Raw genomic sequence first — 17,369 nt, forward strand, 5'->3', positions numbered from 1 at the left:
AACTGTTCTTTTATTGCTCCCAGCCTGGAAAAAAAGACATTATCTTGTTATTCTGACCTATGACCACAATCCCCCCACTAAATTATCTCTTGCATTTTCCTCCTCCTTTCAAACAGAAAGGGAATTTATTTTATAACCATTTTGCATCAGGCATGACTGAAGTTAACCATGAATCCACTGCAGCTCTGTGAGGGCACAAAAGCTGAATTATGCCTTATTTTAGATCAAAATCATTCCTGCCAGGCTGCCAACACATCTGGCACTTTGCAGGGAGCAAACACAGGACTGGCACCCAAAAATCTGGTGGAAAGAGGAAATGCAGGGCCAGTTCTGAGTGAGGCACAAACACCCTGAGCTCTGGTGTGGGGTGGAGGAGAATGGATAAGGAAGGAGAAAACAGATTGGGAACTGGGTGGAAATTCCCTCTGAGCAATTAAACACATAAACACTATTGACTAAATCTGGATCACTGGAGGCTCCCAGCAGTGCAATATCCTTCAATGCATGTGGAATGGTTCTTGAGGTGCATTATCAGGCTTTGGAGGTGATATCTGGGTGGAATAGGTTATTCAGTGCATGCACTGTAAAAGGCAGACTCCACCCCCAGCACTGCACAGCCATACCCTGCTGCTGCTCCTTAAACACTTCCAAAAACTCAGCAATGTCAGCTGGGGAGGAAGGGAACCCTCAAAGAACCCCCTTCCCTTCAGCTCAGTGAAGCACAACTGCACTCACTCACCTGGAGCTCAGCCCTTCACACACCTTCTCATTTTGCCCTATTTTTCTTTAATTAACTGAGGAAGAACTTCATTCCCTGGAGGGTGGCAGAGCCCTGGCACAGCTGCCCAGGACAATGTGGGGTGTCCCTCTCTGGAGACATCCCAAACCCACCTGGCTGTGTCCCTGCCTGGGGCTGGGTGATCTCCAGAGCTCCCTTCCAATCCCAGAATTTTCCTGAGGACCCTGCTGCCCTTTCAGGGAACGGAGCTTCCTTGCCCTTTTTTACACCAAATATCAGATCACCACTGATCATTTCTCCTCCCAGTGCAGAAAGTCCTGCCAGCTTTATCCTAATTCCTCTCTGCATTCACAACCCCATTTCCCCCTCATACCAATTTCTAGTTCCTCTCCATTGTTCTCTTTTTTCAACATCACAAAATTTGCCTTTATCTCCATTCTACTGGACCCAGTTTGCTTTCCAGTGCTGGTTTTGACTCTTTTTTGCTGCATTTCTTTTATCTCCCAGCACAGCTGAGCATCCATCCCCGTTTGGGACGTGCTGCCACGCAAACGAGGAATTCTCTGGGAACAGGAGGAGCCAGTGTGGGGTCAGCAGCAAAAAAATCCCTGTCAAGAGAACAAAAACCAGACAGGGGCTGCTCTGGATGTGCTCTCCCACCCAGGGAAGTGACAGACACTGAGCTGTTCCATTTTTCCATTGGGATAGGCTCCCTGGTCTGACATGAGCATGAAAGCAAAGCCAGGCTCTGCTCTAGCCCCAGGAGCTGTCAGTCATTCCTTTAAAACCAGGGAAAACAAAAGGAAACACCTGCCCACAGAAATACTGGAATTAACATGTTCTCTCACTCCAAGAAGTTGTGTTTATTTTCATCTCAAGGCTGGGTGCAAAGTTGGCAGTGGCAGCAAAAGACTGGTAAGTGCAGAGAGCCAGAAAGATGAATTAATCTTTAAAAAATTAAAATAAACCCCGAACAAACAAATCCTAACTTACAAAAATAAACCTCCATTTCTAGAGAAATTAAATAATGTTTTGGCTGATGTATAGAAGATTCAACATCACCATCATGTGGAGGGTTGGAACGAGATGAGCTTCAAGGTCCCTTCCAAGCAAAACCATTCCATGATTCTGTGATCTTTTAATGAGCTCCTGTCAATTAGCAGAAGTTCACAGGGGCCGTGATTAATTAGCAGAGACTCCAGAGCACTGACTTTATTAATTAAAAATCATTAAGTGTGTGGAAGGGAGGGATAACCAGGCTGTAACTTCACCTCCAGATGCAGCAGTGGGATTGAAAGCTGTGCTAAAAGAAAGGTTAAAGAGCTCTAAAGTCACATTCAGCAAAACCTCCTCCAGCACAAAATGCAGCTCAGACATTGGGAATTCTGCCTGAGGAGCAGCACACATGGCCTGGGCACTGAGCTGGAGTTTGTCACTGGACTGTTCTTGTGGGGTGGGGAAAGAAAGGTTTCATTTCTTGGGAATATCAAAGAAAAATCCCAGAATCATGGAATGGTTTGGGTGGGAAGGGACACGGGAGATTATCCAATTCCAGCCCTGACACCTTCCACCATCCCAGCGTGCTCCAAGTCCCATCCAGCCTGACCTGGGACACTTCAGGGATGGGGCAGCCACAGTAAATCACATTTACTGATTTTTTGTGAAATCCATTCCAGGCCCTCCCCAGCCTCACAGGGAAGAATTCCTGCCCAGTATCCCACCTAACCCTGCCCTATTTCAGATCAAACCCAGAACAATCTCGTGCTCCAGGTAAATATTCCACAAAGGCTGTGGCTGCAGGAGACCCAGTCCCAGCTCACTCCCTGTGGATCCAGGACCACCAGGAGGAATTTTGGGAACAGCTCCTGCCCTCACAGGTTCTTCAGCCTCAGCACAACATCAGAGAGGCATCACTTGTTTGTTAAGAATAAGGCTCAGTTTCGGTGAAATCCAAGAGAGATTCCCTTACTTTATGACTCATGGAAGGATGTGATCAGATAAAAAGTTCAGATAAAAAAAGATCCAAAAAAACCTCAGAGAATTAAAACCCATGGACTCAAAGGGCTTTTTAAAACCTTGGAAAATGTGTTTCACATCAGAAAATCAGATTTCTAATGTGGATTTTGCCCTTTTTTCCTTGTTTAATATATCTTTGTTATATTTGGGTGGAGGTGGGCCAGGGTTAACTCCAAATATCTCTGTGGCAGACACCTGCAAGAAACTTGTTCATCTGCTGGCTCCCAATAATTGAAAAAACAAAACCCAAAGTAATTCAATTTTTATAATTTTCTTTGGCTTTCACCAGTCCTCATCAGTGTCTCCACATCAGCACCACATCATTTGAGGGTACAAAAGGTTCACTCCTGCTCTGCTCCAGCTCCTCTCACTGTCTGTGCCTGTCCTGAGGAGCTTGGCAGCAAACAGCTCCAAGTGCTCATCCCAGGGGTGAGATCTGAGCCTGCCTGGGCTGGAAAATCCTGAGCACAGATAAGTCTGGGACACTGAGCTGCTTGGATTCCCACTTGGAAAGCAAATCCTCAGTGCTGCTTCATGCTGCCATTATCAAATGACTGCTTCAGATGCCAATTGAGGAGACAAGACGTGACTGAGGAGTTTTCTCTGGAAAAAACATCAGTCATCCCTTAATTAACACCCAGTCTCCCCTTATCTGCTCCAAAAATACATGGTCACATTTCCAGCTCAGGCTCTGCATGAGAAACTGGAGGGACAGGACACAGGGAATGGTTTCACTCCAGGGTTATATGGGATTTTAGGAAGGAATTCCTCCCTGTGAGGGTGGGAGGCTCTGGGATGGATTTCCCAGAGAAGCTGAGGCTGCCCCATCTCTGGAGGTGCCCAAGGCCAGGCTGGGCAGGCTTGGAGCAGCAGTGGGAGGTGTCAGGGCTGGAACTGGATGGGCTTTAAGGTCCTTTCCAACCCAAATCATTCCATGATCCCATGTCTTCTGTGAAGGCCCAAAGAATTGATTCACAAATGAAGTTCTGTGCAAGGACAGCACTAAGGACCAGCTGAAGCATTCAGAATCTTCACAATGTTAAAAATGGACAAGAACTCTGGAAAGCACAGGAAAAGAGTCTCAAAAGAACTGAACAGAGTAAACTTTTCCTTCTCTTACCACCCTGAAGGTGCAAGGGCAATGTGTGAAAACTGAAGAGGAAAATAAAATTGGGCCATCACATCCATCCCATGCAACCATTATAAAATAAACCATTACAAAATAAACCACTATAAAAGACACTTCCTCATGTTTAGTGTATAACACTTAATGGCTCTCCTGCTCCAAAAGTCTATCAGTGAAACTAAAGCAGCTCTTCCTGCGCTCTTTGTTCTGCACAAGACACTGAAATGTAGCTCATTGTTTTTAAGTCTAATTAGAACGTTCACAATTAAATAAATGCAGTGAGAAGTGAGAAGTGAGAAGTGAAGTGAGAAGATGCTGCACTCCAGGGCTCCCAGTAAGAACACAAGCATGCCAAAATTAACTGGATTTTAAAAAACACATGGACTGAAGTCACAGAGTTCAGTCAGCAAGAAACCAGCCTTGTTCTACACCATTACTGGAACTGGGCTCAAAGCTTCTGAATCATTATATTTAGGGATAGAAAGGCAATAACACTAATTTTTAAATTATCACAATTACATGAAAGCCAGCAGAGAGCAATGAGTGCCTTTATAGAAATCCATTCCCTAAATCCTGGAAATATCCACAGCTCAGTGTCAGACAATCCCAACTGTAAGCACAGTCCAGTTGTGCTTTCCAGAGCCAGGATGACAGAGTGGAGCTGTCCTGAACACCTGGTGTTTGCTCTCGGTCCTGGGCTGGGATCTCCATCCTGGCTTTACCTCTGCACACCTCAGAGTCACCTGGAATTCTGCCCCAGCTGATGAAAGCCAAGGGCTGCTGTGACTTTGCCTCTCCCTGCACACCAGCCCTGTTATTCTGCATCTCTTCCTTTATTAATAACTGAATTTGTGCCTGCAGGTGAAGTCACTTAGCAATTCCCTCCCGTGCAAGGGCAAGGGCAGGTGGAGGGGGGTCACTGATCTGATCCTCAAAGCATTCATCAGTCTCAGAGATTTTGAATGGATGAGTGTTCCAGGGGTCTGAGGGAAATCAGATCTGCAGACATTAATGGATTAGGTGTTTCTTCAGAATTTACATGCACATCAATGGGTCAAACATCACATTTGTCTGTGCAAATTTGTGCCATACCAAGGCAGAAAGGGAATTACACAACAAACATCCTCCTGTGCTGGCAGCTTTGCCCCTGGCATAGCTGACAGAGCAGGAAAAATTCTGGAATCACTGAGGCTGGAAAAAAACTCCAGGATCAGAGTCCAAGCTGTGCCCCATCCCCACCTTGTCCCCAGCCCAGAGCACCGAGTGCCACCTCAGGAATTGCTGGGACACCTCCAGGGATGGGCACTGCAACCCTCCCTGGGCAGTTCCCATCCCTGACCCCCCTTTCCATGGGCAAATTCCCGCTGCTGTCCGACCTGAGGCCGTTCCCTCTGCTCCTGTCCCTGTTCCCTGGAGCACAGCCCAACTCCCTGACCAGGCTCTTGCACTGCCCAAGGTGCATCCTTTGAAGGCCTTTTAATAAATCCCTACTTTATTCCTTTAACACTGTCCAGCCTCTGTTCTAGACAGCCTCTCAAGGCATCATTGGTTTTCTAAGACGCCTGAGGGCTCTGAGGCCTCACACAAGGCCTCACTCTGAGACCTTTAGGATGTGAGGCCTAACACACCAGGACTATGCTAAATTACCAGACCTAAGGAATTACAAGTATGTACACTAAGAGTACTGAGGATACATAAAATGTACATTAAAAAAAAAGCAAAATCTCCCCTTGGCAGCCCACATACCTTCGGAGTTGAGGGTGATGAGGGTGACATTGTTGCCGATGCTCTGGCTGCCCACCTGGCCGCTGTTGGACACCGAGTCGCTGGCCTCGGAGCCGCTCTCGCCGTCCTCGTTGTGGCTGTCGTCGTGCCCGGGCACCTTCACCACGATGGTGTTCTGCCGGCGGCCCGGCACCGCGCTGTGGGCAAGGAACACGGGTCACCTCCAGAGAACAGCCCTCGGCAGGAACGGGAGCATGGAATGTCCAAATTCCAGTGCCAGTTCAGCTTGTGGGCCTGCATGTTGTTGTGAGGGCCAACACGGGTCACCTTGAGGGAATGGACCCTCAGAAGGAACCTGAGCATGGAATATCCAAATTCCAGCATCACTCAGTTCAGGTCATGGCCCTGCACATCACTGTGAGTGCCAACATGGGTGACCTCAAGGGAACGGCCCCACGTGAGCATGGAATATCCAAATTCCAGCACCACTCAGTTCATGTCATGACCCTGCACATCGTTGTGAGGGACAACACAGATCACATCGAGGGAACAGCCCCTCAGCACAGCACACATGTGAGCATGGAATATCCAAATTCCACCATCATTTCAGCTCGTGGCCCTGCACGTCACTGTGAGGGCCAACACAGGTCACCTCAGCCCCTCAGAAGGAGCATGAGCATGGAATATCCAAATTCCAGAGTTACCGAATTCAGCTCATGGCCCTGCACATTCCTGTGAGGTCACCTCCAGAGAACAGCCCCTCAGCATAAATGTGAGCATGGAATATCCAAATTCCAGAGTTACTGAATTCAGCTTGTGGCCCTGCACATCGTTGTGAGGGCCAAATAAATGTGTTGTATAAAATGGACTCCTTTAAATCACTCTACTCTTGCAGAACTATCCAGCAAAACAAAAAAATCACACTGTGGGCAAGAAACACAGGTCACCTGAAGAGAACAGCCCCACAGAAGGAACATGAGCATGGAATATCCAAATCCCAGCATCACTCAGTTCAGCTCATGGCCCTGCACATCATTGTGAGGGAATTAAAAGCACTAATTAACAAAATAAATGTGTTGGATAAAATCAGCTCCTTTAAATCACTCTGCTCCCGTGGAACTCAGAGTTATCTAGGAGAATAAAAATCACACAGAATCACCAGGTTGAAAGAGACCTTAAAGATCATCAAGTCCAACCCGTGCCCTAACACCACCTCAACTAAATCATGGCACCCAGTGCCACATCCAGTCTCTTTTTAAACACATCCAGGGATGGTGACTCCACCACCTCCTCACGCAGATGATTCCAATACTTTACCACTCTTTCAGTAAAATACTTTCTCCTAACATCCAACTAAAACTTCCCTTTGTGCAGGTTTAGACTTTGTCCTTTGGGTCACACATAGCAGAAGGAATAAAAAAAAATCTTAGGTATCAACTTCTTCATTTACCTCAATGGAAAAGTCTAGGCCCCATGTGCAAAACAAAAGAAATATCCCAGTAATTTATAAAAATATATTAATTACGACCATTTTCCACCCAGAATCCCCAGGTCTGCTTGTTTAAAATTCACTTTAGATAGTCCAAGTTTTCCTTGGACTGCATATTTCTCCTTCAGCTGGTTAAATACAGGATTTTGGCCTGCTCCCAACGGATTGTGCATCCATGTAAAAATCCAGAGCTACAGAAACCCTTGTTTAACTTAACACAGAGATAATCCCAGCAGGATGCTCAGATAATCCCATCAGGATGCCCAGATAATCCCAGCTCCTCCAGGATGCTCTCTCCCACCAAGGCGGAAGCAAGAGAACCTATCCAAGCCCAGGTTCAATCTTTCCCCCATTATTACCTCAAGGATTCCTCAATTTTCCCCTCTAATTGAAGGGAAAAACTGGCCTTTGAGAGTGGTCCTGCCCAGGGAGGGAAGGAGGGAGGGTTCCAGGGAATGGCACTCACTTGCTGAGGATGTTCTCCAGGGAATCTGCTGCTCTGCTCAGAGGCTCCTCCTGCCCCACCATCTTGGCCACAATGGAGTTCTGCCGGTCATTGTTGAGGATCACCGTGGTCTGAGGGACAACACTACAAAAAAAATAATCACAGAGGGAACAGGAATGTAAAGGAGCAAAGTTTATAAATAATGCATGAAGAGGGTTTTGGTTTGAGTAATCCAGAGAGGGCCTGGGCCTCGTCCCTCTCCCGGCACTGCTGACGCCGGCAATCCATCGAGGCTGACACCGGCACCACCTCGAGCACTCTGATTTTCCCAGAGGATGGATGGCTCCTGTGGAATTATATAAAAGTCCACGACCCCTGGGGAAGCAAGAAGGAATTCATCAATTCAGGACACACAGGAGGAAGTGTGTAAATCACAGCTCCACCGAATTCTTTCTGGGAGAATCTGAGTGGGTGCAGAGGTGCTGTGGCAAATTTACATGGTAATGCATCAGTTTCAGTGGGATGATTTCTAGGAAAAGAGAATTTTAAAGGATTTATTGCAAAAGTGGACAATGAGCATGGTTAAAAGGCATGTGTTGTCCTCCAGGTTGTGGAGATGAGCAGCACAAGAAGCATCAGAGCAAAGAGGACCAGACTGCAATTGAATAAAAACAAGACTAAACTACTTCTTGTGTGCATTTCACACATTAAAAAGCCAAAATCAAACACCAAAATCATTTCACGTGTGAGAAACCAGAAAAAGCTTCTCTTATCACTCCTGATGACACTGGAGAAGGAAAACTTGAGACAGGCTAAGTCTACACTGGAATGCAAAAGGAAATATGAAACAAACAACTGTCTCCACATGCAGATGGGCACCTGACCTGTTTGCAGGGATTATTCACATTACTGCCACACCACACTCAATATTCCCAGGTGGGGATTTCAGACTTAAACTGTTCCTGCTGTGCTCAGGGAGAACTGAGGGAGAGAAATGTTGGTTTAGCTCCCCTTTGCTGTCCCCACAGTAAACAGCTTGTTCTTGCTGTCACTGCTCCAACATCCCAAACGTGACTGGGGGTCATTTATTTTCCCCTGGCTAATTACTGAAACACAAATTAAGCCAATTTGGTGATAGCAAGTGCGTTTCCTGCAGCTGCAGCAGAGCACACACTTGAACATTCTCGTGTCTGTGTAAGCCTCAAGTGCCAAATTATCCGTCATCAAGGAAAGATAAGGCCCTGTCGTGGAGCTGAGGATGAATGGATCCCAATTTTGGCACAAACAAAATGCTTGACCCTGGATTTTTGGCTCCAAAAGCCCCAGGCTGCAATGCCCTGCCTCCCCCTGCCAGGGGCTGCATGCGATGCTGGGATTCCTCAGGGAACCCAGGGTGCAGAGCTGGGCAGGCTCTGGGAGATTCTGGCTCATCCCAGGCAAGGGCAGGCTCTGCCAGAGCTCCTTGTGTGCATGTGGAGCTCAGATTTCAGAAAGAAAGAAATGGGGGCTTCTCTTGCTTTCCTTTTATTCTCTGGAGAATCAGGATTTAGGGCACTTCCAGTCAAAAGGGGAAAACCCACACATTTTTATTTTTGAAAAAAAGACAACTTCCATCTCTTTTCTCTGCACCAAACATTTAAAACCCTACCAAACACTTGATAAAAGAGGGAGATGTGGCAGTGCTGGCAGCTCCCAGGCCAGCAGCATCGTGTGTGTGCTCATTACATTGCCCAAATTATCCAAAGAGCTGCCCTGCAAGTCCTCACATCCCAGTTTAAAATGTTCAAGTATTTGACACTTCCTTTCAGACGCTGTTCTTTATCAGCATCTCCCTTGCAATCACTTCTGAAGGCCTGTTTAAAATGTCACTTACCAAAGCTTCTTTTTAATGAAGACTCTGAATAATTAAATTCAACTGGAGAGATAAATGCAATAAAATTACATTTAGAAAGTCCTTAGCATTTTGCTCTTATTAAGTTTGTATCTGAAGAAAAAAATAAAAGCCTTAGCAGTGAAAATTGGCATAAAATAAGGAATTGAGGGGGGTTGCTTTGTCTTAGGAATGTTCATTTTTATGGACTTGCTTGAAATTCTTCCTGATATCCAATCTGGACCTCCCCAGGAGCAGCTTGAGGCTGCTCCCTCCCATCCTGGACCTGGGAGCAGAGCCCAATTCCCACCTGGCTGCACCCTCCTGGCAGGGACCTGTGGAGGGTGATAAAGAATTTGCTTCCCTGGGAGACGTTCCAGTCCCTGTTTTCAGATTTATTTAGAAATCTGATGAATTGACACAAAATAAATAATGGAATTCTACATAAAATCAAAATATTGGGCCAAGCTGACAAAAATCTATTAGAATTCATTAAAGCTAAGTGCATCCCTGGATTATTCCAATTCCTTTCTTCAATCTCTCCATCTCTTTCTGAAGATGAAACAGCTTTAACCATTCCCTCTGTACTAAAACACAGAGAGCACAAAGGAGGAGGAGGAAAGCTTTGGATATTCCCTCAGACCCCAAGGGAAGCAATTCTGAGTGCTGCCAGTACTCAGGGGAAGATGGAAGGGAAATATTCCAGGGGTCAGGGGGAGTTTCACAAACCCAGAGTGAGTGCACAGGCCCCAGAACTTTCCATTTGTGCTCACATACTCCTTTCCCCACAAGCATTAGCACTTGGAGAGACTGGAGCAGCAATTTGCCTCTTCTTGAACACAACTCTCTAAAAAAAAAATTTAAATGCATTCAACCTGCAGATATTTGGGAATTTTTTAATGCAGTTTACTGAATAATCTGTCAAATTACAGGTGAAAATATTCCTAAAAAATAAACATGTCAATTAATGATTGCTTATTCAGCCTCTGATTTTTTATTTTTTTTAATACAAAAGGCCAGTCTATATTTTGCATAAGGAAATTGCTGGCAAAGGTCATTTTCAGTATGGAAAATGTGTGAGTCAGATCTGATCATTCATCTTAAAGGCTGGGGCTCCATTGCCAATAAGCTGCCAATCACCCAGAGTGCAGCCAGAGACAGAAAAGAACTTTTGGCAATGCCAGGACCATCCTCTCCTCCTCTTCCCAGCTGAGCTTTCCATTTGGAGAGAGAGAAGAATCAGGCAGAAGGAATGAACTGACATTTCTCTCTTCCATGAGAATCAAAAGTGTTTCTCTAAAGAATGAAAATAACTTAGAGTGAGATTTTCAGGCAGGTTCTTCCCTTTGTCCTCACTCCCATGGATCAGCTCATGGAGAAGCATTGATGGGAAGAGGAGCTGGAATTCCTGCTGGAAAACTCTGCAGCCTAAAGGAAAGCCAGGCTGGAAAAGAGCCCTTGAACTCTGCTATTTCCCAGTTTAAATTAAAATTGAAATGTACAGTTCACGTGTGGAGGAATATCACAATTATCTCCAGCAGGGAGAAAATCTAAATATAACAAATATTGTTGTACAATGTGCTGTTTTCCTTATTTTATCCCTGGTTTATCTTTCACTAACACTCGTGTTCATCCTTAACAACAGCCCCTTTTTACATCTTTTCATCATTATTTAGGCAGATAATGTCCCAGTGCTCCTTCCTCCTGATGGCCACCTGCTTCCTTTGCCTGCTGCTGGCAGAGTTAAGGATCCCTGTCCAAAAAGGGAGAGAAAACCCACCCAGGATCTGCCAGTGCAGCAAAGCCACCAAGTGGCACAGAATCCATGAAATGCCTTTGGGTGGATGCCCCAAAATGAACAGACCTGTCAGCAAGCACACTGTGCACAGGCACCTGAACAATTCAAATTTCAATCCCCAAATTCACGGTCCAGGCACAGGAAACTGCCAAAAAAGCAGCAGTGGCATCCATCATTTCCAGAGAGCTGAGGATTAAAAATTCTCTTTGGATCCTGGACATCCCCCAGAGCAGAGACCCCAGGAACAGGACAAGACAAAGTCCAACAGGCAGGGACGGAAAAACTGGAGCTGAGAGGCCTGGGAGCAATTTATAATGAAAGATAAAGCAAATGCTGCTTTAGCCAAACAATTTAAACACAGTCACTGTTGAATTTTCAACCCAACTCAGTACAAATCAGAGATTTTCCAAGTTACAGAATCCATCTTTAGCTACAGAGGAGTCTCTGGTTGGCTGGAGGCAGGAGAACATCAATTACCGGCTTTAAGATTAATTTAATTTTTTTAAATTTAATTTTAACCCAATTTTTAAAGCTGTTAAACTCTCCTGGGGATTATTGTGCTCTGAGAAAAGCTGAACCCACCTGGAGAACCAAACTCCAAAATGACACCACCCATTTCCAAGGAGCTCATCAACTCAAACCCTCCTGTTCCCAAGCCAGGCTTGTTCCTCCAGAGATTTTCCACCACCTCGATGGGGACACAAATTATTTTAGATCTTGGTTTAAAAAAATACAACAAAATTTTAAAATCTCTTATTTTGAACACAGCTGAAACTGTAAAAATTAAGTGTGGTGGCACAGGGACAAGGAACACTTTGTTTTTAAGAAATACACAAAACTAGGAAAAATAACAAAAAAAGCAGGAAAAAAACCCAAGAAAAATTAGAAAAATATATATATAATAAAAAAGGGATAAAGAGAAAATACAATTTTTTTAAATAAAAAATGAGGAAAAAACTTTAAAAATATTTTTAAAAGGAAAAATGGAAATAAACATGGGGGAAATAAACATGGGGACATAATAATAAACATGAGGGGGAAATAATAATAAACATGGGGGGAAAACCCATCCAGGCAACGTGTGACATAACCAGGATTGAAAAGTGCTGGAAATTATATTAATTATCAATCTTCTCCTTTTGATTATGGCCAAGAAAAGGCCAGGTCATGCCATAAGCAGCAGGTCAATACCACCCTTTTTGAAGATAAATGTACTCATAAAAATACAACAGCAGAGATATCGTGTTTTCAGCCAGTCTGGGAAGAAATTTACAGTTATTACCCTGCTTTGAGCCTTAACTTCCTGAGGCAGATAAGGAGCAGCACTGCAGCACGTGGAGATTGTGCTCACTGGGAAATGAGGCAGCTGCCCTGACCCTCAGCACGTTCCAGGAGTGAAATTATTGATTAAAATAGAAATTCTGGATGTTTAGAAAACACAGTTTGAAGCAGGAGAAAGATTTGGAATTCTTCATTTTGCAATTAGTTACGTTGAGATGGTTTTCCTGATTTTCTGACAAATTCTGGTATCAGCAGAAGTTTGATAGCACTAAATTAAATTTAGATTTAAGCACTCAAATCTTGGGGGTGGAGGAGGCAGTGTTATTAATTGGATTTCAAAATATTAATTACAGGAAATGAAGGCTCACTGATGACCAGGTAACAAATAAATACAATATCAGGTTCCTGCAAACACCTCTGAGCTCCTTCTGGGGGTTTGTAAATAATTCCCACCAGGTAATTCTGCTTTTCCAAGTTCCCAGCCAGCTCTGTGCCCTTGCCACCACCACAGACAACTTCCAGCCATTCCAAGGATGCTTGGAATAAAATTAGGGATTAAATCTCAAATTTCCAGATCCCCTGAGGGCACCCTAAAGAAATCCTGCTCTTCCCTTGGTATGAAAAACACAATTTCAGGAGTTATTGGGAGCAGATTTCCTGCTCATGGAACAAAGAGATGGAGCTCAAGATATGCAAAAATGTACAGTTCCTAAAAAAAAAGGGGGGAATGCTGTTTGGAAAGACATTCCAAGGGGTTTTAGGGGGTTTTAGGGGTGGAGATGCAGCAGTGAAGGGGCGGCTGCTGCCAAGGAAAGCAGATGGAACAGGGGCTCCAACCTCAGCGAGATCTGGGAGAGGTTCTGGAGCCACAAAGGGTGGAAAAGACCTCCAGGATCAGCAATTCCAACCTTTTAGGGTGGCTCATCCTGGGGAATCCTTCTATTGCTCCTTCCCATCCTGCTTCAAGTAAAACTGGGCCCTCCAAACCCACTGAAATAAAGAAATTATTTCTTTTTTTCAAACTCGAGTGTTTTAAATGACTAAGTTTCAATTATTATATGATTTTCCAAAAGCAAACTAGTAGTTTTGGGATTTTTAAAAATAGAATTACTGGTGTTTTAAACTACTCTAAACTGGTACACAGATTATCCTGGGACACCCCTAAATCCCTGTCATTTCCAAACCTTGTCCCTTTAATCACTAATTGATTACCTGCTCTCCATTCACTTTCTTGCACAGGCAGAATTAACTCCCCAACCTACAGGAAAAGTTTCCAGGGTCTGCTTTTACTCCTGAATTTTCAAATTCCCAGTGACTGCACCATTCAAAATATTTAAATTCTGCCAGGAATTTAAACTGGAACCCAAAAGGATAAATAAGGCTTTTCTGCCCCCTTCTGTTTATTGTCTGCTCAATAAATTAAATATATTGTGTGTAACACAGCCTTTCACAACCCAGTGCTCTGCTTCACACTGATAAAGATTTGTACAGTTTCACTAAACATGATCCAATTTTGCAACATCCATGGGGTAAAGGCCTGCCTACTTTTATTAAATATAATGATTTTTAATTGTTTCTTTAGGCAGAAAGCAAAGATGAGCCCTACAAAGGCCTGAACCAAATTCCACTTCATGCACCTTTCAATTTATTCATTTATCCATTTATTTACTATATATGGAATAACAATATTATTACAATATATTGTATGTTATTATATAGTTATAATATTGATATTATTAATATATTTAGTGCTATAAATTCAAAAATAATAACAATAATAATACTCCTGGCTGTGCTAATGGAACCATGGAATTCAATGTTTTGCTTTCCCTGGAATTCATCTCATCGATGGGATTTGGCAAGCTTAACCCACATTTTAATATGTTATAATTGATTTTAAATGTTCTTAGACAGTAATTAGAGTGGTAAATGTCCCCTAATCTGTGTCTAAACCCAAATCCTGTTTGATTCCCATGTATTTCTCTTTTTTCCCTTTCCCAGACACCCTTACAATGAAAGGAAGTTGATTTTAAACAGAACAAAAGGATTCCCTGAGGTCTCTGCCCCAAAGCAAGTGTTTCAGTGAGTGGTAATAAATAAATAAACTGTTTATCTACACGTGGCCAAGAGTGAACAGCAATCCTGCAAACCTCCCAAATTAAAGGGTTTCACGTTTATCCTGAGCTAAGTTAACAGGGAAAATGCCCAATTTCTTAGCAAAAAAATAAAATCTCAAACCTGGTAACACATCTGAAACCTGAAGGAGCTTTATCACCTCAAATCTGATTTTCAGTGTAAATTCTCTTTAAGAATTCAAAACCACCTCTTTTTATAAGTTTATTTTGGTGGTTTAAGCCTGACAGGCACATTTGAAACAGCACCAGTGCAATTACAAAGATCCAAACCACTTTTTCCATCCTTTTCTCAGCCCTAAATCATCAGCTGCTACTTGCTCAGCTCTCAGTTGAATTATTGGACTCTCAGAAATGATATTTCATCAGAAACCATTAACTTAGAGAAACTGCAGTGGGGAGAAGGAATCCACAGTTCAAATCTTGGTCAGTCTGAAGTTGTATAAATGAATTCCACCCCATCCATGCAGGAATTACTGAACTCTGTAAAACCCAGCTGAAGGGATGATGGTAAATTTTTGGTTCCATTCCATAACTGACTTTTATCTTTCCCCTGAAATGTTGCAAGTCAGACACTGCCTCCAATTTATCAACAAATTCTGGGCCCTTGGCTCCCCAAAATCCGAGTGCAACACTCCTGGAATGTGAAATTCCACAAAACTGAGCTGATTAATGCAAGAGGCCACTTCCTCCTAATCCTGGGGGAATTTGGAATTCATAAAAATCTCAGCCCTTATTTTCAATAATCAACCTATTTTCAATAATCAACTGGTGGTGATAAATCAAACAGATCACAGAAATCTTCTCTATGAAATCCACGTGGCCAGGAAGGCAAAATAAAATTAAATCTCAAAAGGTTGAGGCTGACACATTTTGTGATAAATTAGGAGATTTTGGAAAGCACTGTTGTGTTTTCCAGGGAATTAAAGATGACAAGTTTTGGAGGCTTTTTTTTAATTCCACAGCCAAAGAAACAACAGAACTCTGGATAAAGAAAAAGGAGCTGACAGATAATCTAATAATGCCTTTATTTCATTTGTTCTGTTTATAAACTCAATTTTTGAATGCAGGACAGAACTGTAATTTAAGAGAAACTTCTCCTACTACACCTCAAGAAGGAATTTGGGGTTTTCACCTCATGTCCCAAGGCACAACAATTCCTGCAGGCTGAAACACTGCTCAGGGCTGGCACCAAGGTGACAAACACTGACTTCCCTCATGTACAAACCACACAAACACAATTCACAAACTCAGCCTGCAAACACAGAGTTCATACACAAATGATGTGTGGAAACCCCTTGATCTCCCTATCAGAACTGAAAACAGGGGACTCCAAAGGCTGGAAAAGCAGAAATTTTGTGGCCCAGTCCACAAAATTATGAAAAACCATTCAAATTCTCACCCCCTAAACTGAAATTTCACTTTATCAAATTATTTTACTCAAAAATAGCCAAATTTTCCTCCCATGTCTTCTGAACTCTTTAAAAATCTTGTGATTCTAAGCAGGATTTTTTAATTCATGAGGTGTCAATGATGATTTTCTCACAGTCAATATTGACCAAAATGAAATGGTGAGAACAGACCCCAAACAATTGTGCCATTCTCCTGCAGCCCCTTCCTCCTCAATCCTTCAGGAAAACAGCCCCAGAATTCCAACTGGGAGAATCCCAGAACTCAAATATTCTAAAGAATTGTTGGTAATTATTTATGGAATTCCAAAGAAACGTTTGCTCCCATGCCAGACATGGAAAGTTGGGAATTCCTCCATCCCAACAAGGACAAAAGTCCAGCTGTGGTCGTGGAAATTCCCACAAAATTCCCTCCCAAAATTCACTTTTTGCACATTTGCTGCTGGGTGGGGCCCCAGGAAAAGCCAAGGATAAATAATGGAGAGATAAACCTGGATTGCTGTAGAATTCCTGCAAACCTGGGTGACTCCAAAGCTTCTCCAAATCAAACCTTGAGAACTCACCCCCAATTTCTGACTCTGTATCTGACTCCCTCTCAGCCCCAGGCACTGCTGGGCTGTCTCCAGGGCTGAATCTCTTTCCAAGGAAATATTTTTCCAGGCTGATTCATGGACCTGCACCTTGAAAAGAAACCCTTCACCCTGCCTGATCCTCAATCCATGCTTTGTTCCCAAATAAATCAATTAAAATCCTCCTGCAAATTCAGGGTCTTCAGAAGCAATTCCAAGAAGGAACAATTAGCTCTTAAATTGAGTTAAAACCAGCAAAAATCCTGAAGGTTCCCAATGTTAATTTATTTATCACTGAGTGAAATAAAAGGATATAAAGTGGTTTACATCCCCTAATGAGTTATAATATCAACTGCAGTGAACACAGGGAAGAGACTCAGCAGCCACTGCTCACTGATAAGGGCTGAGGAATTATTATTTCTTCTAAAAGTCTGGATTAGCATAGTGGGATAGTTTATTATAATCAGTAAAAATCCTCCTGATAAAAATGCAATTAGGTTGGCCAAGAGGTTTGTAACTCACAGAAAGAATAAATATATAGATATATATATAAATTTTAAAAATAGAATTCTGGCTATTTTAGGGTTTATACACCAATGCTTTGATTATATTTCTTTAGGTTTCTTTGTTTTCCTAAAGGTTTTATGGAGAAGCAAAAGTATTTTTGCTAAATCTAGAACAGTCCCCCTACAATTCATTCCACACCACATTCTCTGCTTTACAACCTCATTTAAGATCATCTCAGTTCCCAATTTTGCATTATTTGACCC

The 17,369-nt window shown here is 43.2% G+C and overlaps 1 protein-coding gene across 2 annotated transcripts in view; it reads right to left on the reverse strand.

Annotated features, from left to right (window-relative positions):
• Positions 1–17,369, reverse strand: part of BANP (BTG3 associated nuclear protein) — a 114,197-nt gene that overhangs the window by 77,490 nt on the left and 19,338 nt on the right. For both annotated transcript variants that reach the window (XM_054269551.1, XM_054269552.1), the window contains exons 5-6: positions 7,562–7,684; positions 5,628–5,803 (exon numbers count right to left, since the gene is read on the reverse strand). In XM_054269551.1, the coding sequence (XP_054125526.1) occupies positions 5,628–5,803; positions 7,562–7,684 (299 nt within the window). The remainder of the gene's footprint in view (positions 1–5,627; positions 5,804–7,561; positions 7,685–17,369) is intronic.

This window comes from Melozone crissalis, unplaced genomic scaffold (genome assembly GCF_028551555.1).
Source record: "Melozone crissalis strain CALT ecotype California unplaced genomic scaffold, PUWL_Pcris_2 ptg000007l_1, whole genome shotgun sequence".
NCBI classification, from domain to species: domain Eukaryota; kingdom Metazoa; phylum Chordata; class Aves; order Passeriformes; family Passerellidae; genus Melozone; species Melozone crissalis.